This window comes from Grammomys surdaster, unplaced genomic scaffold, assembly GCF_004785775.1.
Source record: "Grammomys surdaster isolate TR1022 unplaced genomic scaffold, NIH_TR_1.0 206, whole genome shotgun sequence".
Taxonomy (NCBI): Eukaryota; Metazoa; Chordata; class Mammalia; order Rodentia; family Muridae; genus Grammomys; species Grammomys surdaster.
The window spans coordinates 8,270,381-8,296,792 of NW_021604651.1; the positions used below are offsets into that span (position 1 = coordinate 8,270,381).

At 41.4% G+C, this 26,412-nt stretch overlaps 1 protein-coding gene across 2 annotated transcripts in view; it reads left to right on the plus strand.

Moving 5' to 3' along the window:
- Nedd4 (NEDD4 E3 ubiquitin protein ligase) overlaps positions 1-26,412 on the plus strand; it is a 93,220-nt gene that overhangs the window by 42,594 nt on the left and 24,214 nt on the right. For both annotated transcript variants that reach the window (XM_028771355.1, XM_028771354.1), the window contains 7 exons: positions 9,012-9,062; positions 10,595-10,656; positions 12,472-12,571; positions 18,422-18,588; positions 21,849-21,966; positions 22,045-22,209; positions 25,515-25,580. In XM_028771355.1, the coding sequence (XP_028627188.1) occupies positions 9,012-9,062; positions 10,595-10,656; positions 12,472-12,571; positions 18,422-18,588; positions 21,849-21,966; positions 22,045-22,209; positions 25,515-25,580 (729 nt within the window). The remainder of the gene's footprint in view (positions 1-9,011; positions 9,063-10,594; positions 10,657-12,471; positions 12,572-18,421; positions 18,589-21,848; positions 21,967-22,044; positions 22,210-25,514; positions 25,581-26,412) is intronic.

The window sequence follows — 26,412 nt, forward strand, 5'->3', positions numbered from 1 at the left end:
TTAACAATTGCTCTTTCTTTAGAGCAGCTGATGTGACTTTATCCAGGGCCTGGAGAAATGGCTTATGGGGAGAGAGTGCTTACCGCCCTTGCCGAGGTCCTGAGTCGGTTCCCAGCACCCACGTCAGGGGGCTCACATCCAGTCGTCCACACTGAAAGTGCTGATTAATGAATAACGTCATGGCTCCTTTGGGGTGAGGTAGAGAGAACCTTGCTGGCTAAGGATGAGCTGACAGCCTGGCAGGGACAGAAAACCAATCTAGGCTATTTAAGTGATGACTGAACGGTTCTCCTAAATGAATATTGAATCCCTGGGGTGAGTGCCAGTGGAATATTGTGATCCCGACTCAAGGATTAGTTTCCACAGTAGACTCTGATTCATAGCCTACACATTCCTCTAACTGGTACCCTAAAACTCCATGTCCGAGTAAGAGACCCAGATAAAGTGTTCTGCAAGGAAAATTGAATGGAGAAGGACTTTAAAGGTTGATCCACCAAAGGCTGTCAGGCTAGTTTACAGTTACCATTGTTTGAGTTCCTCCAAGCCTGAGGTTGGGACCCTGAGTAGTTGCTGGGTTCAAATGATGATTTTAGCTAAGAATGTCCTTTCCTTATGACCCTTAGCCCTCTTACAGGGTCATAGAGCTTAATGGGTACTCAAGGCATCTTCAAAGCAAATGAGTTTAAACTAAAGTATATACCAGAAACAGAATATGAGCCTGAAGTAAGTAGCAAAAAATATTGTAGGATTTGAAGAGCTTTTAACTGAGATGGTAGGACAACATAATTTACAGAGAAAAATTGCTATAATATAGAATAGTCTCCAGATGTTTCATTCAAACAGCTGACCATCCAAATTCCAAGGTGTGTGATAACCCAGATATTTTAAATTTTTATCACAGGAACAACATACCTAATTCTCTTTCTTGAATTCCTACTGACAAAGGTTGGACTTTTTAGATTGATCATATAATTGGCTTTCCTCTCATTTTTTAAATTTCTTTTTATTTCATTTTATTTCTTCCTTATTCTAGTTTCCAGAAAATTACTCCCTAGGTTTCCTTTTAATTTAAAATTTTTAATTTTTTAAAGTTTTAAAATGATTTCTAAAGTTTCTCTGTGTGTGTGTGTCCTTTTGTTTGTTTTGAGATAGGGTCTCATATTCCAAGATGGCCTGGAAGTCACTGTGCAACCAAGAATGCCCTTGAACTTGGAATCTTTCTGTGGGATATATAACTGGGTTAACTCAGGATAAAACGTATCTTAAAAGTAATATTTACTTAACTTGATTCTTATGGGAATTAATTTGCAATACATAAAGTTGCATGACCTTTACATTTATTGTCTGATATACCTGTGTATATTCTGGGAAGCATATCTAGTCCTGGAGTGACTAATTCAAACATGCCTTATAATTTAAAATGTGTTCTCTTAACATACACTGTGACCTTTTGCATTCTTGACAATATACTAAGTATGAGTATGCATTCCTGCCGCTCACAGCCATAGAACCGTTCTACACAAAGAAAGCTTGTTTTGAACAAATCCAAAATGAACCAACCAACCAACCAACCAGATGAATGTAATAGAGTAAGATGGCTCAGTCAGTAACATGTTTGTTGAGCACACATCAGGGCCTACCTGAGCTCAAGTCCTACCTCACATAGATTAGACTGGCCGTGGTGGCATATGATGGGAAACAGAGATAGGCAGAGCTCTAGGGCTTGCAGGTCAGTTATCCCACTCAAATGATTACACCAGATTCCAGTGGGAGACACTGTCTGGAAAAAAACAAAAACAAAGAAGATGGGTGATGCTTGGGGAATGAGAGACATCTGAGATTGTCCTGTGGTCTCCACATATTTATGCACACATATACATTCCCTTGAGTGTAGGGCTAGGTGGCCAAAGATAACCATGATGGCCTGCTGGTGGAATTTGGTTTGGGAAGCTTACCATCACTATGTCTAAAAGCTTCAGCTAGGATTTTTATCTCGAAGGAGAGCTTGACATATTGTTCTACAAAGAGTGCTTGTATTTCATATCCTGTGTTTCAAAAACCTCCCAAATAGTTACTACTTCTGCATGAGAAATGAAGGGGAAGATGTTCACTTGCCTGACTTGGGCCCCATGGACTGACACTCAGCGCTGTCATGGTCTAATTGTATCCCTGCTCTACCACAGACACAGGCTAACAGCGCTTTAACTTTGCAGTAGGAAAACCCAACTGAGGCAAGTTGCTTAGAAAAGGTTATTTTGGTAAAAATCACACCAGAAGGAAAAAACAAGTGTCTGGAGAAAAAAATTCCATCGAGATGTCTCCAACCTGATGAATAGTGTCCCAGCTGAGTTGCATATGGCACAGGTGAAGTCCATTCTTACTGTAGTTGTTGAGTGACAGCAAAGCTAATGTTCCCAGAGAATCGATTTCCCTTTTACCTGTTTGTCTTTTGTCCAGAGGTGTGGAATATTTTATTTCATTGATTACTTTATGTTTTTCATGTAGGTGCAATATGCATGTGTGTATGCGTGTATGTGGGTGCCCATGTGTGCATGTGCTTGCGGAGGCCTGAGGTGTGTATACATGTGTGTGGGTGCTCATGTGTGCATGTGCTTGTGGAGGCCTGAGGTGTGTATACATGTGTGTGGGTGCTCATGTGTGCATGTGCTTGTGGAGGCCTGAGGTTAATGTTGAGAATCACTTCAGTGGCACACCCATGCTACTTTTTGAGATGGGGTTTCTCAAACCAGCCTGGAGCTTGCTGACATGGTTAGATTTGCTCCCAGCTTGTTGGGGGCATCCCTGCTTATTTCTGATGTTGGAATTATAGGTGGGTAGCCACACCAGCCTGGTATTTATTTACATAGGTTCTAGAATCTGGAACTCTGGGCTTCACACGTATAGGCCCTCTGATTAATTTTATTGGCCTTATAATCCAGCTCCACTTCCTATAACACTGTATAATTTCACACTCATGCTCCTCAATGTCTCATGAAAACTGCTTATGAAAACTATTTCTATTTTTACCTTTTAATATGGAAATTTTCAGACATACACAAAAAAGTAGAAGAAATCACGTGGTGAATAGGTGATTCATCTTCAAGCACTGTCAACATTTTCAGTAATTTTACCCGTCTTCTGTCTTCCTTTTTTATTTCTACATCATTCTTCAAGGATTGTGCATGCTACTGCTTGTCCCAACAATTAAATTGTGCTTTTTAATATATTTTACTGTAAAATACTTCAGTATGATAGCCTACATTAAAAAAAAGGATATTTTATTTTTAAAGATTTATTTATTATTTTTGTATGTATGATTAGTTGTATATATGTATGTGTAACATATGGGACATATATACATGTGTATGTATGTATGTATATATGTATATGCGTGCATGCGTGTGCGTGTGTGTGTGTGTGTGTGTGTGTGTGTGTAGTGTTTTTTCCAGCCCCTGAAACAGGGTTTCCCTATGTAGCAGCCATGGCTGTCCTGGAACTCCTTCCATAGACCAGTCTGGCCTAGAACACACAGATCTGCCTGCCTCTGCCTCCCAAGTGCTGGAATTAAAGGCATATACCAACAATGCCTATTTTTTATTTGTTTAAAAATTGCGTGTCAGCAAATGAAGAAAGGTTGAAGAGGATTCCCTTATGAAACTAGATTGGCAGGACATGGTCATTCGTGCCTGTGATCTGAGCCATCAGAAGGCCAGTCCAGGCTACCACAAGCAAACTCTAATCCGGTCTGGGCTATACAGAGAGAACTTACCATATATACATACATCTATCATTGATAAACAGTGAACAGCACTGTGTAGTCAGGTAGTACTCACTGCACTTTAATACAGGCCTACAGCTCAGTTGTTTATGGATTTTAAGTTTGTTTACTTGTAAACTGGCATTGAAGATGTAGTTAACCTCACAGTTAAATAATGAGGACATACTATGTGCAGTGTGGTGAGGCTTACAAAGTGTTTCTTTGTTTGCACTTTTTGCGTATGGTGTATTCATGAGAGTGCTCCTGATGTCAGGGTGCTTGTACACATGGCCACAGGTTGATGTTGAATATTTTCTTCTACTCCTCTCACTGAACCTTGAGGTTACCTATTGGGCTAGACTAAATGGCCATTGAGCTCCAGGGACCCTTCCTGCCTCTCTTCTGTGCTCCTAGTACTAGACAATAGGTTCACAGTACCATACCAAGCCTGGTTTTTTTTGTTTTTTTTTGTTTTTTAAAGATTGATTAATTTTTTATGTGTATGGGTGTTTTGCTTACATACCTGTGTCCCATGTGTGTACAGTGCCTACGGAGCCTGCAAGAAGATATCATATCCCATGGATCTGGAATTACAGGCAGTTGTGAACTACTATGTGGGTTCTGAGAACCAAACCCATGTCCACCAAGTATTGCTGTGCTATCTATCCACCCCAACACATCCATATCTTTTTTTAGTCAGCTCTGGGGATCCAAATTCAGATCTTCATGCTTGCGTAACAAACAGTCTTCCAACTCAGTCGTCTCTCTGGCCCAAGTCACTATTTTTAGCCTTCCTTTTAAATATTATTTAAGTTTTCTTAGTTGGAGAAAGTGTTAAATGTTTTATCTTGAGTTCTGAATTTTACCTGTCAGTGATGCATGTTTTATTTGGAGGTCAGGGTTATAATTTCAGTGAACTTGATGCTTGCTGTATTGTAGGTCAACTTCATGTATAACGTCATGTATAGCCTTCTAATCTGTCCAGTTTTACCAGCAGTATGTAGATCCCATCTGTTAGGATGGGAGTGTGGCTCACGGCACTAGAGAGCAGGGACAGACAGGCATGTCCATGAGAACCATGGGCCACCGTTTGTTAAGGTCAAACCCCGTTTAGACCCTGAGTTGGGAAGACCCCAAAACGATCCCAAAGCATGCATGATCTGTTGTCAGAACCCTGAACATGAAGCTTGGTAGTTACTCTGAGCCTCATGGGTCCTCACTGAGTTCAGGATGGAGGAGACCCAGCAAGTCACAGGGATGCTAGCAGTCCGAGTGAGGTGAGTCATGGTAATTGATCCACCTTCACTGAACATGTTAACCAGGCAAGTAAGACTTAGAGAAAATGGCCCCAGTGATAAATGTTGCAGGACACCAGCATTGTCCTTGCCTCTGCACACGTGCACAGGCACACATACACAAACCATGTATGCATGTACTGTATACATATACACACAAAGATAAAAGTGCATTTATAATTTTATTAGAAATTTGTTTTTAAAAAATGAATTTGGTTTTTCCCCGTTTATGTTCTAAAATTTATTTTTAGAAACCTAAAATTTATATCATTAACATCTTAACATTTGATGATCAGACTGCCCATTACTAACAATGCTACTCAAAGTCACCTGCCATCCTGAGTGCTTCTTCATGTTTGCAGGCCTTCTTAAATAACTTGCATTTTCTCAAGTGTGGGTTTGCTTCTGAAGCAAGCTGCTTTTCCCTCTAATGTTGGAAATAACTGCCACAGAGAAATACTTGGTACTCAGAGCGTGGAACAACTGGTTGACCAGGGACATAGTAATGAAGATCACAGATGTGCTTGCCCTCATAGGAATGAGTTTAGAGTGATTATTTTTTCCATTATAAGTGGAAAAAGCACCTTGATTGCCCTGTACTTATAGCAGATCTGTGCCTGGACTTTCCAGAGAAAGCCCCTGGTTCATACTCTGAGACCACCGGGCAGGTTATTAGCTTGAGAAAAGTGTTCGTTTTTCTGATAGTGGAAATACAGTTTCACTTCATATAGAAATTCAGAAACTCAATTCAGAGGCGAGTGAGATGGCTCAGGGTAATGGCAGTTGCAGCACAGCCTAAATCCCTGGAACCATGTGTGCTGTGATATGCATGCACCTGCAAGTGCCCACTCCTCTCCAGTCATATGCACATGCACTCATGTGTGCATATACACATGCACTCATGTGTGCATATACACATATGTATACACGCACCCAAAATAATAATTTAGAAATTTTAAAACCTCATTTCAGGCTGAGCAGATGACTCCATCATTAAAGCACTTGCTATAATGTCATGGAGTTGTGAGTTTGATCCAAAGAACCCCCTGAAAAACCAGGTATTACAAGCACAGGCTTGTAATTCTAGCACTTGGAAATTAGAGAAAGGTAGGTTCCTGAGGCTTGTTAGCCATTGAGCTCCAAGCCAGCCAATGAAAGACAGTCATCGTCTCAACCAAGGAGGCAGACACCTCTTGAGACACTAAAGGAAGGACACACAGACACACACCAATTAAGTGCCTTGTGTTACCAACATGTGAGGACCTGAGTTTGGAAATCCTGAACCCACATAAAAAACTGGGTGTGTCAGCATGCACCTGTAGCCAACACTGACTGAGTGGGCAGAGACAAAGATCCCAGAGTTTCTTGGCCAGTCTGTCCAGGCAAATCAGCTCCAGGGTCAGTAATAAACCCTGTCTCAAAAAGTAAAGCAGAGATGGGGCTGGAGAGATGGCTCAGTGGTTAAGAACACTAGCTACTCTGCCTGGGTTTAGTTCTTCCACACACTCCACACAGCTCACAACTGTAACTCCAGCTCAGGGGATCTGATACCTTTACACAGACGTAAATGAAAGCAACATAAAATTAAAATAAATATGTTTTTAAAATGTAAGGTAGAGAGGGTTAGAGGAAGACACCCGTTTTCAACATGTCAATCCCCAGTCTCAACATGCACTCCTACCTATGTATACAACCGCCTACGTTTTAGGTAAACTTCGTGTGAATTGTGTCAACCAAGCTTTTAAAATTTTTTTAGTTTATTTTTAATTATGTGTCTGTACGTATGTGAGATGAGGTGAGTATGTGCTTAGCCGCAGAGATAGGGTGTCAGATTCCCTAGAACTGGCGTTACAGGGAGAAATGCTAATGTGGGCAGGCTTGGGTGCTGCGATCCTAATACAGGGCCTTTGCAAAAGCAGCAGAAGGCCAAAAGAGGGCATAGGATCCTCTGGAACTGGATTTTCAGTAGTTGTAAGCTACTGTGTGGATGCTGGGAATCAAACCCTCAGGTCCTTTTTAACTGCTGAGCAATCTCTGCAACTTTTTTTTTTTTTTAAGTTCTCGGGTTTGAACTCATGTCCTCAAGCTTGTGGAGCAAATACTTTCACCCACTTAGGTGCCTCTCAGCCCCACAGTTAGTGATTTTGATGCTCTTTATGCCTCTCTTTGAACCTGAACTCATTGTATGCAGTGCTTCCTCCCACATATCCTGCCAGCCCACTGGTGCCAAACTTGTCTCCCTTCATTTGTCATAAGCCTCTTTGTTTTTCTTGTAATTTTGAGGGATATTCCTTTGCTAGATGAGAATTCTAGATATTTGATACACAGCATTCTTTTGTCTTCTTGCTTCCAGTGTTTTTAATGGATAACCTGCCATTATTTGTATTCTTTCTTAAATTTTTTATATTTATATAAATATATATACCTATGGGGGCTAGCGGGGTGGCACAAGTGGTTAAGAACACTAGCTTCTCTTTCTGAGGATCCAGATTAAGTTCCCAGCACCTGCACAGCACCGTACAGTCTGCAACTCAACTTCCAGGAGATCAGGTACCTTTTCCCAGCCTCCCTAGGCACTGCTTGCACAGGTATGTATACATACATATATGCACACACACACACACATAACCAAAACACTCATACACTTAAAGGTTTTAAAAATTGGTGTGTGTGTATGTATGTATGTGTGTATGGGAGTGTGTATTCATGTGTGTGTAGATGCCCATGGAGACCAAAGAAGGCATTAGATACTGTGGAGGAGGAGGTGTAGGCAGTTTCGAGCCACCGAATACAGGAGCTGGAAACCAAACTCAGGTCCTCTATAGAAGCAGTGTGCGCATTTAACCACCTAGCATCTCTTTAGCCCCACCATGTATATTTCTGTTTCCTGTGTGCAGTGGCTTTTGTTGTTTTGTTTTTTGTTTTTAAATTTGGCAATTTTCAAGATTTTCCCATAATTTCTACCATTTAATACTGATATACTTATTCATTCATAACTCAGATTTATTAGGTGTCAGTTTATTGAAATTAAAGCTTATGTTTTCCCAAATCTGGAAAAACTTTGCCTACTTTGAGTTTTTTAAATAATTTTCTGCCTGGTTCCTCCCTCTTGTTTCATGTGTTGTTCATTTCATTGTATATGGTTCTGGACAGAGAGAGAGTAAATTGTGTTACCTTTCCTGGAAGACTGTTGACTCTCAGTCTAGCAAACTAATTAACTTAGCTGGGTCACAAGCTGCCTCCCAATGTTGGATGAACATTGCCTGGAGTCTGTGCTCTGTCTTTTGAATCTTGTGCCTTTAAGGAGGGCGGTTCAGGGACCAGTGAGAGTCATTGTCTTTTGTTTTTGTTTTTTTCCTGAAATTTCCTCACTTACTTTCCCATTGTTTTGTTAATTCCACTCTTGGCTTCCCCACTCCATATCCCAGAACTTTGCAGATGTTTGCTTAAGAGCTAAACGTTTCTTGTGTGCTGTGTGGTTGTGTTCCTGGCTTCTCCCTAGCACTGATCTCTGTTGAGGGACAGTTCCTTCTGCTTCTGCTGCTGTTGTGTTGTGCGCTTGTGTATTTATACTTTGCCTGAGTGTGTAATGGTTATCTGTATGACTGGAGTTCCTGCTGCGTTACCGAGAGTGCACTACATCGCTTTTTTGTTTTTTCTTTTTTTTTTTTTTTTTTGGTTTTTCGAGACAGGGTTTCTCTGTGTAGCCCTGGCTATCCTGGAACTCACTCTGTAGACCAGGCTGGCCTCGAACTCAGAAATCCGCCTGCCTCTGCCTCCCAGGTGCTGGGATTAAAGGCGTGCGCCACCACCTCCCGGTGCTTTTGTTTTTTTCATTGACTTTCCATCGATGCTGCAGTGGATTAAACAACTTTTGTGTGTATGAATGATGAATTTCTCATCAGAGCATGATAATGACGTTGAATATATTTGTAATTCTGTTCTCCTTTCTTTTACAGACAAGAGATGATTTCCTCGGTCAAGTGGATGTCCCTCTCTATCCTTTACCGGTTAGTATAGGCGTCTATAATTTTGGGTTTTGTATTTGGGATTTTTTTTTTCTTTTTGGTTTTGTTTTTTGTTTTTTGTGAGACAGGGTTTCTCTGTGTAGCCCTGGCTGTCCTGGAACTCACTCTGTAGACCAGGCTGGCTTCGAACTCAGAAATCCGCCTGCCTCTGCCTCCCAAGTGCTAGGATTAAAGGTGTGTGCCACCGGGTTTTTGTTTTTTTTTTAAATAACTGCTAACATGAATCTTTAATTCAGCTGTTTCCTGAAATTCATCTTCATTTTCCCTTTTACTTGTCTCTTAAGATTTCCTTACATAAGCTACAACAAGAAGCTGAACTCTAGGGATAGTTAGGCAAGATGGAAACTGGATTTTAAGGGTTTGAAGTTATCCCCTTAAGGAGAGCAGGAGCCCGGCTCCCATACTGGATGGAGCTCAGAGACTGCTGGACAGCAAACTCATGAGAATGGAGTTGAAAACACAGCAGTGGGAGAGGCTTCCGCAGCCTTTCAGAATCAAATGTCACTGGGGGCTTGCAGATGTGGCTCAGTGCTTCAGGGGACTGTTGAGAGGACTCAGTTCCTAGCACTCACCTGTCAGCTCACAGCTAAAACCCTCAGTTGCATGGGATCCAGTGCCCTCTTCTGTCTTCTGATGGATCCTATGCACATGCAGTGCACGTTTTGTCCATATTTAATTCTGATATAAAATTGGACAAATTTGAAAGTGGGCAGTTAGTAGCACCATTTAAGTAAATTGTGTAGGGATAATAAACATGAGGGTTTGAGGTTTCTTGGTGTCCAAATAAGGTGGAAAACCTTAGTCAATGTGGGTGGGTTAAAAGAAAGAAGAGAGAGAGGAAAGGAACCAAAGAAAATAATTCAATGTTTTAAGGAAATAGCTTCTTGTTGTGTATATTCTTCCATGTAATCCTCATACTTAGGAGGCTAAGGCAGAAAGATTACATTGAGGCCAGCCTGGCTTTATAGTGAGAACTTTCATATAAATAAAGATTTAAGTCACAAAAGGTAGCTAATGAAAAGAAGTAGAAAAGTAACACAAAGCAGAGGGTTGATGAGGAAAGATGGCCTCTCTCACTGCTCTCACCATTCAAGGCTCCTGGCTCTGGGCAGTGTTTAGTGATCTTAGACACTTGTGAATATTTGACCTACTCTTACTTTCAAGGCATTTGATGTTTTTGTTCTAGAATTCTCCCTATACTGTGAGTCAAACTACTGATATTGTACATATCCCATGTTCCTTTGGGGCAGGGTTCTGCCCATACTGTACTGTCCTCTACTGTCTGGCTCCTGATTGCTTCCGCATCTCGGCCTACCCCTATACTCCATCTGCTCTACTGGTTCCCCCTTAGTTCTGGTGCTTGCTGGAGTTCCTCCTGTGCAGGAAGCAACAGCCATGTTGTCACCAGCTGACCCTTTTAACAACTTAAACCCTCCTTTGCTCGTTCTCCAATACGCCTTTCATTATAGTTCATAAATGCTTACCAAAGTACTTAACCCCCTTTCTCTTTTTAGACTGAAAACCCAAGAATGGAGAGACCATATACATTTAAGGATTTTGTTCTTCATCCAAGAAGGTCAGTAAATATATAAGATTATAATGTTTTAAGGTTATTTTTTTGTGATTTTATTTTTATTTTATGTATATTAGTGTCTGCCTGAATATGCACCATGTATACACAGTTTCCTAGGAGGCCAAAAGAGGATGCATCTGGGACTGCCATGTGGCTGCTCCGAATTGTATGTAGGTCCTCTGCACGAGCAGCCAGTGTTCCTAAACCATATAGTACACATAGTGTACATTGTGTCTTCATTAAACCATTACTTTTTAAAAATCCAAGATTGAAACACCCTATAAATAAGCTATTTAAATATATTGTATTTTTTCTTTTAAAAGCTTTAGTTATTTCAGATTTTTTAAATAGACATAGGTAGCTGGAAGACATGGCTCAGTGGCGTAATATGCTTGCTACTCTTTCAGTGGACCCAATACCCATGTTGTGTGGCTCACAACTGCAGCCTCGGGGGTTTTTTTGCCCTCCTGGTGACTGTGGACACACATGTACACATACATACAACACACACACAGAGATGCACATACTTATCTTTAAACAGTGTACTTTGTTCACATTGCAAATAAAATTCTGAAATAGACACAAAAATTAGGAATGATTTGTCCCCCTAATATTTATCCAATAGCTAGCTATATTTCACATAAAACAAATGTCCAGTTTGATAACGCACAAAAACAAATTCAGAAAATATTTAACTATGTTTTGCAAAATTTAATTTCAAAAATATTTTAGAAGATTCACATAGAAAAAATAGCATAAACAGAGAATAAAATTTAAGCCCAGTTAGTGCACTTGTGATTCTGTTTTCCTGATCTGAATTATTGGTTCCTTTTTTCTAACAAAATACTTAATTTTTTTAAAAGGACTTACTCACTTTATTTAATGTATATGAGTGTTTTACCAGAGTGCATGTCTATGCAATGCATGCATTCGGTTCTAGAGGAAGCCCAAAGAGTGCATCAGATACACTACAACAGGAGTTACAGCCATATGTAAGCTGCCCTGTGGGTGCTGGGAACTGAACTCAGATCTTTTGCAAGAACAGAAAGTGCTCTTAACCACTGAGACATTTCTCCAGTCCTCCAAATTTAAAATTTTAGATTCTAAATGAAAGTCCTTTTGGTCTTTTGTGCCACGCAAGTCAAAGTAACCCTTCTGGGAGAACCACATGGCATTTACTTTATTTTTTCAAACAAAAGAAATGAATTCGAACAGTGTATTATGGACACTTAAATGTTTTTCGTAAAGAACATAAACATAAAGAAGCCATGGCTTTGTGGTTGTTTGATGCTGTTTATTCTGTCTGTGAGAGAAGTCCTGTATTTAATTCCTCTAGAAGTCTAGGAGTTGAATCTCTTTTCTTCGTCTAGTTTTAGACTGATTTCAATGTGTACATACCAAGAATAGCTAAGCAAATATTTTCCCTCTTTTTTGCTTGCCCTGCTAGCCATCCCTCTAATTGCTAGAAACTCTATAAAGACATCTCTGCATCGACTGTGCTGCAGTTTGTAAAGCAGCTTGGAGCCCAGTTGAAGAGCTCGCTGCCTTCCCCTGCTTCTTCACTCAGTTGTCCCCTTCTCATTTGTCCTGTCGGGTCATTGCCTCCCTTCTCCCCTCCTGTCTTCTTCCCTTCCTCTTTCTTCCTTTCTCACCTCTGTTCTCTTTGATGAATATTTCTATCTTTACAAAAACTTGACTTTGACACCCCACCCCGAGTAGATCCCCTCAGAGCCAGCAGGCATTCTGTAAACTCAGGAAATAAATGTTTTCTTTTTGGTGTTTAAGATTCATGAATAATTGTTTTTTTTTTTTCCACAGTCACAAATCGAGAGTTAAAGGTTATCTGAGATTAAAAATGACTTATTTACCTAAAAACGGCTCAGAAGATGATAACGGAGACCAGGTTGAAGAGTTAGAGGTGAGGGAAGTGGGGCTGTCTGATATCTTTCTACATACTTGGTAGAAAACTATGGTGTTTAGGGAAACTAATGCATGCAATAAAAGTTAGCATAATGCTGATTTGACAAAATGTTCATTAAGCAGCTCTTTCCTCTGACAATATTTCTGTAGAGTGGTTATTGGTAGACTTAAAGGTAGAAATATGAAATGCAATATTTATCAGTGCAGGTGTTTATTATAATTACATCATTGTTTTTTAAAAAACTATCTGAAAATACGTGTTTGTAAAGCTAAATCTATAGACATCTTACTATGTTAAAATTGCTATATGTTACTATATAATAATTATATTAGTATAAAAGAAACTCTCAGGGCATGTAATTCATTTTGCTTTCCTTGTCATGTTTATTTGAAGTAAGTGTAAGTTTGTGGTTTTCAAGGATGACAGAATTAACAAAGAGTCAAACCAGATGCGTGAATAGAGTCACACATCTGGGTACATGGAAGAAGAGTATCAGGGTGGCATGAGCTTTGATAGCTGGGACCCAAGTGCAAGCTATGCTTCTTGCAGCCATGTAACCTTTGATCTGCTAGGTTTTTCTTTTGTCGGGGAGCAGGACTGCACCAGGTTGCCTTCAGGGTTTCTTCCCTGGCTTTAAACAGACATAACCCATCTCCTTCCTGTGGTCCCCTTAGAGACAGTTCATCAAAAGGTATAACTATTTATTCTACCACACACTGTTTGTGTGTGTGTATGTGTGTGTTTGTGAGAGAGAGGCAGAGACAGACAGACAGACCGGCCTGATTGTTCTGGAAGGTTCTTTGTTGCGTGTGCTTTTTTTTCACAGGCTTGTCTCTCTTTGGTGGAGGGTTTGCTCTGATCTCCATGACAGCTATGAAACCAGGGGACCTCCCTGAGGTGTGGGCTCTAGCTCATGTACCTGAATGCCTTGAACAGGAAGTGAATTAGCAAAGCTTTTGATATTTTATGTGTTAGTGAGGTTTTCTTTGTAGAGAAATGTTTGAGAGTAAAAATAAAGCTGTTTTTTCCTTAAATCATAGAATATAGATTACCCCTCATTTGGTGACTGAAGTTTGTAACCTATTCTCTCTTAAATACATATATATTCACCTGCTTAATTACCTTTTCTGTTGAACGTTTTGTCTTTATTTTTAATTTTTCAAATATTTTCTCTATATTTTATTTGTTTGTTTATTCATTTTATGTGAGTTTTTATGTTAGGTGTATGCTTGGTGCTCATGAGGTCAGAAGTGCTGTTTTAGATCTACTTGGTCTGGAGTTACAGGTAGTTTTCAGCTGCCATGTGGGTGCTGGAATTGAACCCAGATCCTCTGGAAGAGCAGTGAGTGCTCTTACCTACTGTCTCTCCATCCCCTGTTGACATTCATTCATTTTTTCCTCCCTCCAGAGTGCATTGAGCTTGTGGGTTTGTGCGTGTGTTCATGGGTGTTCCATAGAATGCTGTTGAAGTCAGAGGACAACTTGCAGAAGGTGGTTCTTTCCTTCTACTGTGAGCTTTCACCTTCACAGTCCTTTTCACCTGTAGCCATCTCACTGGCCCACATTGTAATCTTTCAAGAGATTTTGGGGGTACAAATGTCCGTACATGGCATTGTGCCGTAAGAGGGTATCTTGCATTTGAATTTCTGTTTGAAATGAAGTCTCTTTGCTGTGAAGAAAGAAGACTTTCCTAGAGACTTTAAAAGTTTAGCAGCATTTCATTCCATGGGAAACTGCTCCAGGCTTTGCTTGCACACGGATCACAGGCACCTCATTCGTGGTTAGCTTCTGTGGTGTAGACTGGCCTTGCTTCATGCTGTGGCCTCCCATCGGAATGTTTGAATTCCTTCAGAGACCACCTTGTGATTTCAAGAGATGTAAGCGTATTGTTTATTTATGAAAAGGCTGAGGAATTCCAACACACGAATGTGCTTATTTATCTTCTGGGCAGCCAGAGACCAGAGAAGTCCTGCTTGGTCCTTTGACATCTAGTTTGTGACTAAATATTTAAAATTCTGCTATTTGAGAAAAAAAAAAAACAATTGGGAGGTGAGTTCTGGGCTGTTTGGATTTCAGAGTATAGTGTGGCTCTGAGTAGCTTTGTGTAATGTTTCATTTTGTATTGTTTGCCATCCTCGGATGAGCTGTATAAATTCTACAAGATGAGGGTAAAATGCTTGTTTAAGCACTTGGTACTTGCTTTCTGGCCCCTCTGACTCCATTAAATTGTAGGTATTTGTATATTGGCTTTGAGACTAGTAATTAAGATTCCTTGTCTTGTAGAAAATTACTTCATGAGGAAAAATAGATTATCCATATTTCTTGGGAAAGACTGAAAATGTTATCTTTCACAGTAGTGTTTCGGGTACTTTCTCAAACTTGAAACCATTTCATTTTGTAAAGCCCTAAATTAAGTTACTTTTTACTTTTTCATTTTTCTTACTGAATTTACATGGACAACACTAAAGCAGATCTTTAAAAAAGAAATATACACTTTGAAAGAAATATTCTTAGTCCAGAGAGATGGCTTAGTGGGCAAAAGCCTGAAGCCCCAAGTTTGAGCTCTGTCGTCAGCCCACTTCTTTGTATTCCTCAGCAAGATGAACCTGCTGGAAGCCTAAGGGCCATCTAGCCAAGTGTGTGCACCTCCATGCCAGAGGTATCGAGAGGGAACCCTGCATAGGGAATGAGAAGGAAAGGACCAACTCCAAAACTATGTCCTCTGACCTCCACATACATGGCATGCACCCTTACACACACTATGAGTGCACAGGCGACTGTGAAGGCCAGAGGGCATTAGCCCTCCTGGCACTGGGCTTCAAGGCACTGGTGAGTCTCTTGGTGTGAGTGCTGGAAATAGCAGGACAAGCTCTCCTAACCGCTGAACTGTCACTCCAGTATCTTGTTTTCATGTTCAGCAGTGGGATCCCTTTTTAAACACCCTTGCTTGTTTACATCACAGAATCCTAGAAGGCTGCTTTCCTTATGACATGTCCCTGCGTGCACATAATGTACCTTTATCCCAGTCACTGCCCCTGTCTTCTTCAGCTCCCTCCTTCCCATCACCTTTTTCTCTGTAGTCCCCCTTTGTGTCTTTTTCTTTTATTCTCCTTAGTAAATTCTTTTTTACTGATAGACTTTATTAATTTAAGAGCAAAGTAGCCATTGGCCACATTCAATATAGAAATCTCGGGGCTGGAGAGATGGCTCATTGGTTAAGAGCGCTGGATGCTCGTTTAGAGGTCTCAGATTCAATCCCAGCACCCACATGGTGGTTCACAACTGTCTCTAACTTCAGTTTCCTGGGACACAATGCCTTCTGCCATTTGTTGGCACTGCATTGCATGTTATGCACAGGTATACATACATACATAACATCTAAACACATAAAAATACATAAATGAATAATTGAGAATGGAAATCTTGATCTAGGACAGTCTATCAGAGGACTGTAACAAACTCAGATCATGCCTTCTGAGGCTAAGTCCTGGGAGATGCAGTTTGACTCTGTATACAGGATTAGAGTTTCTTTTATAATGTGGCACATTATGATGGTGTACAGGAAAGGAAAACAGAAAATGGAAATGAAGTAAGAGAGGAAAAGTAGAGAACGGAATTTGAATATCAGTTCCCATAGAATTGAAAAGAGAAAAAGAGACTGTATGTGAGGGGAATAACTTTAGCTTCCCACACAGAATCCCCTTCCAGGTAATTGTCCAGTCTCCCCTCCATCTCCCGAGCAGCTCTTCTCTCAGCCTCTACCTGCTGCCACTCTTCTTGACCCCCTTCTGTCAGGTGCAGCCTCCAAGGATTTAGCTGCTTTTTCCAGCCTGCATCCCCCCTGCACACTCATTGCCAGCACAGGGAATAGAAGCCCAGTATACAGGTTTATCTGTCACAGAACCGAACACCTTTCCAGTTTGTCTGCTTTTACTTTGATTTATCAGGGCTAGGGCATATATATTGTTTATGAGTTTCCAATTCAAGTGCACAATTCTCCTGTGCTTTCTGGATTTGCTGTCATATTTAACAGCTCCTGCTGTTCAGCTTCCTGCTCTTGGAACATACTGCTTCAAATTTCTCCACATTTGATCTAACACTCTTTGGGTTTACCTTTTTTTTTTTGGAGACAGGGTTTCTCTGTGTAGCCCTGGCTGTCCTGGAACTCACTCTGTAGACGAGGCTGGCCTCGAACTCAGAAATCCACCTGCCTCTGCCTCCCAAGTGCTGGGATTACAGGCGTGTGCCACCACCGCCCGGCTTTGGTTTACCTTTTAAACATTTGTATATTACTCAATTTGTTGTATATCTTGGTATAAGTTTCTAGGTAGGGATGTATATTAATTTTTTAACCAACTTATTCTCTAAATTTTTTCCCCTGCCTATTCTCTAAATAATCTTCCCATTTCCCCACAGATTTAAAATGTGTCTGTTGAATGCCAAGTTCCTCTGAGTTTTGTTCTTTCTCTGTTTCCCAGTCTGTTCTTCTGAGCTGTGTGTGTAGACCTTAGACCTAGACTATTTCCTCTGACAGACTCTTCTCCACACATCTCTTCTCTCTTAGAATGATGTTGGTTATGACTTGTGGTTTCTACTTGAACTTGGAGAATTGGCTTTCATTATTTTTAAAAAAAAAATCTAAACCATAATAATTTTATCAGAATTTTGACAGCTTTGGTCTGGGCAGATGATCCATCATGCCTGGTGTGTATGGTGTCCAGGATGGACTACAGGACTTTATGCATGCTAGGCCCAGATTTTACCCAATGAGCTACACTCCCAGCCCCATTAGAAGACTTTTTAATTTTTATTTTCCTGTGTGTACGTGTGTGTGTGTGTGTACACGTGTGTACACGTACGTACTTGAGTGCATGTACCTGCAAAGCCCAAAGATATCAGATCCCCTGGAACTAGAGTTACAGGCAGTTGTTAGCCACCTGATAGTGATCTGGGAACCAAATTCAGGCCCTCAGCAAGAACAGTACGTACTTAATTACTGAGCAGCCTCTCAAACCCCCATTACAGGCTTTTTAATATGAAAGCATGTTCATACTTAATACCTTTCCACTTAATTTCTTAGTTTAACTACCTTAGGGCTTTATGCATTTTATCTCTTTAAAGACCCAAATTTCTGTGCATTTCTTTTTTTAAAATTCCTTGTTCGACTCTTATGGGTTGGCCACAATGTTTGTACTGGGTCTAGGGGTAAATAGAACGTGCAGACAGACTCTAATATTAGAGTATGTCTATCACCACACGCCCCCAAGTAGTGACTGTTTCTCAGTCACTCTCCTGTCTCTCTTGGGCTTCTTCTCAGGATTTGACCTCAGTGGAAAACTCTTCATGTGTCTAGTGTTTGTTGATTTCTACCATAAGTGATGTGCTTTCTCAGTGGGAGGGGTGATGGCCAGCAATGCGGCTTCACTGCTCTCTTTAGCTGCTTTTGCCTGAGAGTGGCCAGGCTCAGACTGGCTTCAGTTATGTTTCCTATTTCCTAGTACTTTCCAGTGTCACATCTTTATTGAGTTATTTAAAGGATTTGGTTTTTGTTGTCAGTTGTTTTTTGCAGAGGGTTGTTGTTTTCTTTTTTTGTTTGTATGTTTTGTTTTCTATTTTGAGCTTTTTGAAAATTTTTTGAGTTATTTTCAAACAATTCTTAAATGTTTCCTCAGTTTGCAGAAAAGCTTTGGTTAGCCTTCACATTCTGGCCTTGAGAATTGAACATGGACTAATTCTGTTTATGCACAATTTCTGGAATCGAATATAATTCTCCTTTAATTTGTAATTTATAAAGATTTTTTTTTTTAAGTCAAGCATCAAGTTAATTGCTTCCATTCTGTTTTTCAGCCTGGCTGGGTTGTTTTGGACCAACCAGATGCTGCCACCCATTTGCAGCATCCACCAGAACCTTCTCCCCTACCTCCAGGATGGGAAGAGAGGCAGGATGTCCTTGGAAGGACCTACTATGTAAATCATGAATCTAGGAGAACACAGTGGAAAAGACCAAGCCCTGAGTATGTCCCAATCTGGATAGATTTAGCTGCTACTTGGCATGTTGATTTTGTGTCTCTAGTAGGCTTACAGTGGTGTAGGGGTCTCTAAGCTATAGGCTACCTAACCATCACTGAAAAACTTCTATCTTAGCTGAGATTTTTTTTAAAAATGATTTGATATTATTTAAATATATTTGGACGCCAGCAAGTTGGCTTGGTGTCTGAAGGAGTGTTGCCACCCAGCCTGATCCCCAAGTTCCACATCATGGAAGAAGAGAACCGATTACCAAAACCATCTTCTAACCACCAAGTGTGCCATGCCATGCTCACACCTACACATACACTAAACAAGTAAATAAAGAAAATGTAATAAACAAATCATATTTTGGAAAATTATTTGAGGTTAGAGCTGTGGCTCACTTGGTAGAGTCCTTGCCTACAGGAGACCCTGAGTTCCATCCCCAGCACCACATAAAACAGCATATGATGGTGCACTCCTGTGTGCCCTGCACTTGATAGGTGGATGCTGGAGGATCAGAAGTTCAAGATCATTCTTAACTTTCTGCAGTGTTTTTGTGCTGCTAGAGTTTGGAGCCAGTGTCTGATTCCTGCTAAGCAAGTTCTCTGTCACTGAATCACAACCCTGGTACTTCATCTTTAAAATATCAATTCTTTTTGAATCATAGAGGAGTCACTGATAAGGGTCCTTTCCTAGCGCCCTTCTCTAATTCGGATGGAAGACACGGATCTTCCCACCTGCAGAGGGCAAGGACAGAGTGACCTTTGATAGATTCAAGCTCATGTCTCCTTGGTGGCTTGTTTAGTATAAAACTGCGCTATGAACTCAAGCTTCAGGCCCTGGGTTCAATCTCCAGGACGAAAACAGACAGGAAAACCAACAATTGTTGATGTTATTTCCAAGATCTTCCCATTTTCAGAGTCAGATAGCCTCCTGTTCCTCTCCTGTGGCCGCCTGTGGCTCTTTTACATCTCTGAGTGCTCGACACGTTCTTGTCGTTTGTCTTTCCAGTCCAGTCACCTCTGATACGTCTCATACGGCTAAGAACTTTTGTTCTGTTTTCAAGCCCTCCAAAATAGACCAGTGGTCACACTCTCTAGCACATGGGCACCAGGATCTGCACGCCAAGTACAAAGTGGGGAACATTTTGTAAAGCCACCCTGTTGTCGTTGACAGACTTCAGGAAGTCCTGCCACACAGAATCGTGTGTTTTACTGTATGGTGTCCATTTCAGGTAGCAGGTGGAAGAAAAAAGTTGAAACATTCCTTATAACCATTATTCACAATTTATGTTTTACAAGCCACAATAGAGAATGATCTTCTAATGGCTGGGGGTTAGGTAGGGTGATGCCTGTGGACAGACAGACAGTTAGATATAGTTCTCATGCTATGTGGACCAGTAAGGTGTCTGTGCTTGGTAATGCTGTATTGAATATTTGTAAAAGCAAATGAGGCTGCTGAATGTTGATTTAGCCCAGAAGTGACATGGATGAGTGATACATACGTTAAGGACTCCAGTCCGCTTCCACACAGTCATTAACAGTGTGTGCACCCATGGCTCACACAGTCTGCTTCCACACAGTCATTAACAGTGTGTGCACCCATGGCTCACACAGTCTGCTTCCACACAGTCATTAACAGTGTGTGCACCCATGGCTCACACAGCACCCCAAACTGACCAGTATCCTTTTTTTGTTCTTAATTTTTACTTTATTTGTGTGTATGCCTGGTTTGCCTACATGTGTGTCTGTGCAGAAGTAGGAGTTAACTCCTGGAACTGACATTGTATATGGTTGTGAGCTACCCTTTGGGCACTGGGAACTGAACTCTGTGTCCTGGAAGAGGAGCCAGTGCTTTTAACTGCTGAGATGTCTCTTCAGCTCAGGATATGCAAGTTTTCAAGTGTCACCTTAAAAATAATTTTTATGTGTATGTGTGTCTGTGTGTTGGTTTTTGTTTTTTTGGCACAGGGTTTCTCTGTGTAGCCCTAGTTGTTCTGGAACTAGCTCTGTAGACCAGCCTTGCCTCAAACTCGAAAAGATCCACCTGCCTCTGCCTCCTAATTGGTGTAATTAAAGTTGTATGTCACCACTATGGCAAAAATTATATTTTAAAAGAACTGATTTCCTAAACTATCTTGGTCTGATATGGCATCAAACAAATTAATATTTTGGGAGCCAATAAGATGGCTCACTGAGTACCTGTAGTTGCTGCCAAACATGATAACTTGAGCTCAAGTCCCCCAAACCAACAAGATAAAAAGGAAGACCTAATCTCTGCAAGTAGGTTTCTGACCTCCACACTCACTCCCATGGCACATACATGTATACATACATCATACGCAAATATTTATAAGATTTTTAGTTAACATTTTTGTTACCGAACATGTGAATAAAATTCCCAATTTGATATCCTCTTTATGTTAAACAGAAATAACTGGGATAATGTAACTGAGACATGGATAAGGTTTGTACTTTTCCTGAACTCAGACCCTATAATCTATTACACTTTGAGTGGTAGGGTGTTTGCACTGCCTGCGTTCCCCTTCTGCATGTCTGCGTGGGGAGTATGGCTCCCTGCTAAGGCCAAGCCCACCAGTTAATCCACTCATGAGGTGTAGTCTGACTGTAGAACTGCCTTGGGTTTCCATCTCAAGCCAGCGTGCTACAATGTCAAGCATTATTTGTGCAGGTTAGTTTTCTCAGCTGGGAAGAGGAACCTCGGCTGAGGAATTGTCTTCAGATGTGTCTGTGGGCATGTCTGAGGGGCATTTTCTGGATTTATCGTTGATGAGAAAGGGAACAACTCATTGTGGGCAGTGGTCCTGGGTTGTATGAGGAAGCAGGCTGAGTAGGCCATTGGGAAGCAAGCCATTAGCAGCACCTCTCCATGGCCGCTGCTTCCTGCCTCCAGATTCTTTCCCTTTCTCATGACTGGAACCTGTAAAATAAAATAAGCTTTTTCCTCCCTGAGTTGCTTTTGGTCAGTGTTTTATCATAGCATATGAATCAAACCAGGCACGCTGATGAATTAAATATCAGCTGTTACTCATTTGCATGAGATTTCTACTTCCGATGTACAGTCTTTTCTGCTCTAGTCCCCCAGACCAGCTACTAAAGTGCTGACAGTATGATCAGCATACTGAAATAGCTTTTGACCAAAACCGTAAATTCAGTCTAAGAACTTACTAACCCCGGACTCTTTGATTATGATTCTAACTGTAACAAGGCAGGGGTGATGCCTTCTTACGCTTCTGCCCTAGGGATGACCTCACAGATGATGAGAACGATGATATTCAGCTGCAGGCACAGCGAGCATTTACCACCAGGCGCCAGATATCGGAGGATGTGGATAGCGCTGACAACCGGGAGTCCCCCGAGGTGTGAACCCTTCCTTCTCTTGTCCCCAATTCCAGCACATATTAGGCAGTGGATGAGTGTGGATTCTGCTCTTTTTAGAATTGGGAAATTGTACGTGAAGATGAAAATACCGAGTATAGTGATCAGGCTGTCCAGTCACCTCCATCAAGTCACGTAGATGTGCAGGCTCGCCTTGCAGAAGAGTTCGATGCCAGACTCTCTGTGTTTGGAAATCCGGCCACCAGCCAGCCAGTCACCAGCTCAGTAAGATGTTTTAGATTTCGTCATGGCTTTGTGATTTCTTGTCATAAATAGATTTTATGTAAACTTGTTTTATGTAAACTTTTATCTTCAATGGCATGTGATGGTGATGGTTGGAACTTTACAGTTGTTTCTTTGACTTACCCTTCCACTAACACTATGGAACAGAATGTGGATAGTCCTAATGTACACTGTGGTCTCAGGTCCTTTACTCACTACCCTCCAGGCAAACTCACCAGAAAAACCGGAAACAGAAGCTGAGGTTCTTGCTCAGTTCAGCAGGAAGGAGCACACTGTCAGTGAGAGGGCGTCAGGGACAACAGTGGCTTTTGATTCCTTGGGTAATTTTAAAGGAGGTTGGGGGAGACAGCAGAGTACTTTGGATGTTGTCAGTAAGTAGAGGGAACTGTGTACTTGAGTCACTCAGCTCTCCTGTGAGGACACAACTCAGTGAGTAGCAGAGACAGAGGAGAGCAGACATGACAGCTGCTTGGTGGTTTGCAGCTTAGCCTTGTTTCATTTTGTTTTATGAGTTTTGTTTGGGTTTTTTTTCATTTTGTTTTTTGTTTGTTTGGGTTTTTGTTGTTGTTGTTGTTGTTGTTTTTCCTGTATTCAGACACAATTTAGAAGGCAACTTGGATTTGCCATGACCCTGCCTTTGTGTGCCAGGTCACCTCCTGGGTGGTGGAGGCTACTTGCCTGTCTTGATTGTATGAGTTGAGATTGTTTTTTGGGGGAAGGAAGGATGTTATGTTTTGTTTTTAAAAATTGTGTGTCTGTGTGTGTTGGTGTGTTTTGACTGTATGCATGTGTACCATGTGTATGCTTGATGTCCTCAAAGACCCAAAGTCAATGACAGATCCCCAGAAACTGGAGTTCTATACAGTTGTGAACTACCATGTGGGTGCTGGGAATTGAACCCTGGTCCTGTAGAAGAGCAGTACGTGCTTTTAACTACTTGAACCATATCTCTATTCCCTCTATGAGATTTTAACATAAAGTCACAGATGTCACTAGTACACATGTGTAGATTAGAGGCATGTTGATTAAATGAGGAGAGAGGTAATGGTTTCATTCACTGTTTGCAGGGTCCAGAATCAAGCATCCCAGCATATACAACCGCTATGAGAAACATTGGCTGGCTTTTTATAATCTGTATCATCAAGGCAGATTCAGTAGAAGGCAGAGTGGACTGTGTGACTCTGGTCTTTGACTGCATTATTCAGTTGGTGAAAGCTTCCTCTGGCTGGCCAGGTACAGGGTGCCATAACCACTCACTCACTGAGAGTTCATCTGTCCTAAAGAGGACAGAACACCTTGATCTCTCAGGATTTCATTCTAGAGCAGGGTCATTACTGCGCCCTACAGGCCAAATCTGCAGCTGCCTGTTGCCATAAATAAGGTGTCAATGGAATCCATCCATTCCTACTTGTTCATAGCCACATCTCATACTTGAGCAGTTAGAAGAAAGAGCATTGAGTGTTGGACCTCAATGGGCAATTATTTGCTAACTTCTAGCCCCTTCCTCAAGAAGCTTCTACACAGTTGTATGCCTCTACCAATGTGAGTATCCATCAGGTCACCCCCACATGTCCTCTCCACACCTGCCTCTTTCCCTTTCTTTCTTCCACAGCCTGTTCTGTTTCCCATTTGCTTAATTAATTAATTTGTCAGGGGCTGGGAAAGGATTCTTTGGGTTTACAGAACAGGTATGGGGAGATGACTCAGAAAGGTGTTCTCCATGCAAATAGGAGTCCCTGAGTATGAGGTCCACAACCCGTGTGAAATAAAAACCAGATGTAGTAATGTGCCCTTGTCATACTTAGGCCTTGTATGAGTTACCATCACCTGTTAAGCATATTCTTCAACCATTTCATGAATGTGTTGAAACCTGAGACAGTATTGAGATCTATAAAATAAAAAATGGTTCTTCTTCTTAGCTCCAAATTATGTTGCCACAGTGATATATATATATATTCATAAACATACATGTGTATGCATATACTTACCTTTAAAGTTTTTTACGGAAGACTTATTTTTAATGTGTTTGTATATATATCTGTACGTATCTGTATATGGTTTTGTGTACATGGGCACGTGAGTGTAGTGCCCATGGAAGCCAGTTGTGGGCCACCTGATAGGTGCTGATTCCAAAATCTGTTCCTCTAGAAGAGCAGCAAGCACTCTTAACTGCTGAGCCATTTCTCCAACCCCTATATGTAATTTTAAGAGAGAGAGTGTGTGTGTCTCTCTCTCTCTCTCTCTGTGTGTGTGTGTGTGTGTGTGTGTGTGTGTGTGTGTGTTGGTGTGCTGTGTTTTTTTGAGTTGGTTCGTTTGGAGTATGAGGATCAAACAGCCTTATGTGTGCAAAGCATGTGTCTTGTCTTCGAGCCACACCCTCGTTCCCTTGAGATTATCTTACACATGCCTTTTAGTTAATTTTTTTCACTTATTAATTCTTCTGTTTCCATGGATATCAATGTATTTCTTTTAAAATCACTAAAAACAAATTGTCCTGAAAGTATCCACCATTTCCTGTTGTGATGAACTTAGATTGTGTAACCGTTTTTGTTATTATAAACAGTATAATTTGGGATATTCTGATTTTATGTATGTGTGTTTATAAGTTTTACTGTCATTTTAATAACAAAAATAATATTTCTTTAAATAATACTACCTTTAAATAATAAAGATATTTCAGTTTGTGGTTAGAGCTCATATATCAAGGTGAAAGAGAAGATAGAATATGGATTTCCAGGAAATAAGTCATCAGAGTGGAATGCCCAGTGGTGGGCTGTGAGTCAGGAAGTGGCTGGGGAAGATGAAGTGCCCAGTTCTGGGCGGAAGCATGGTGTTCGGTGTTGTACATCCAAGTATTAGTTGAAATTCAGTTGAGGGCTGTATCCAGAGTACAAGGACCTAGAACCAGCCCTCTGGCTACAGCTGGCACCCAGAAACAAGGCTTGAAACAGGAAGCCCTTGTCACTATTAGAGTAATTAAGGTGACAGATGGTGAAGTTTTTTATTTGGGTCTAGCAAAAAAGGCTGTATTTGAACTCGCTAGGAATGACAGGATGAAGGAATAAGTTAGAGTGGGTATGTACAGGGAAAATCCAAGTCCAGTTGTGGACATTGGAGGACCAGAAAGTGGAAGGACAGGGTGAAGGGCTGGGAGAGAAGGCACCCCTGTGGGTCTCAGTAACCACCCACTCCCAGCATGCTGTCTCCTCCTGTATCACCTGTACCTCACTACATTGCCTGTGCTCTGAGGGCAAACGTAAAAGTATTACTTGTTTCCTCCCCTCAAGAATCATTCCAGCAGAGGAGGCAGCGTGCAAACCTGTATCTTTGAGGAACAGCCTACACTTCCTGTGGTGAGTTTTCTCCTCTTCCCTCAGCCAAGAATGAAAGATAAAAAAATTCAGCTAATTTTTTAATTCTTGCATATCACAGCACTGAGTGTGAGTGACTGCTGAGTAGGGAACCAAGGAGATATGAGGTACAACCTGGAAGTCAAGCCTCAGAGAACTGTCTGTCTTGTAAAGCAAGTCCCATGCTGATAATGGTGGCAGGTGGGATGTGTCTTCTCAGCTGAGTCCCTGCTGCTCAGAGTTGATGGGCCACTACTACCTCATGTGTGATACACAGCATGTAGCTGTGTACTGACATGCACCCAACAGCCCTATCTGCCCTTTGTGTGGGTTATCTAGCCAGGGGCCTCATCACTCGGTCTATTGTATATGGCAGCCAGGTTGGCCTTTGCGTCTCCTGGTGCCTCCCTTCCCAGTGCTCTTAGTCAGCAGAGACCTGCCGTCTTCACAGTGATTCTCACCTCTTCTTTTTGACTCCCCTCTCATTATACCAAGTTCTCACTGCCTCATTTGTCACTTTATTTTGTTTGTGACTGGACCTCGTATATCCCAAGCCTAGGATGCCTGTTTCCTCCTCCTGCTAGAATTACAGGCATATTCTACCATGCTTGATTTACACCGTGCTGGGGCTCCAACCTATGGCTTCAGGAAAGCTAGACAAGCATTCCACCCACTGAGCTCTGTCCCCAGTCCCACGTGTTTTTTCAAATAGAATTAGACTCTGAGGCTCCTGCCTCTTCAGCCTACCCTTGCCCTTGCCTGATACCTTTCGCCTTGGCCCCTGTGTGCTGTTTTCTCAGCACCTGAATATCCTCAAATCCTAATTTCTCTACTC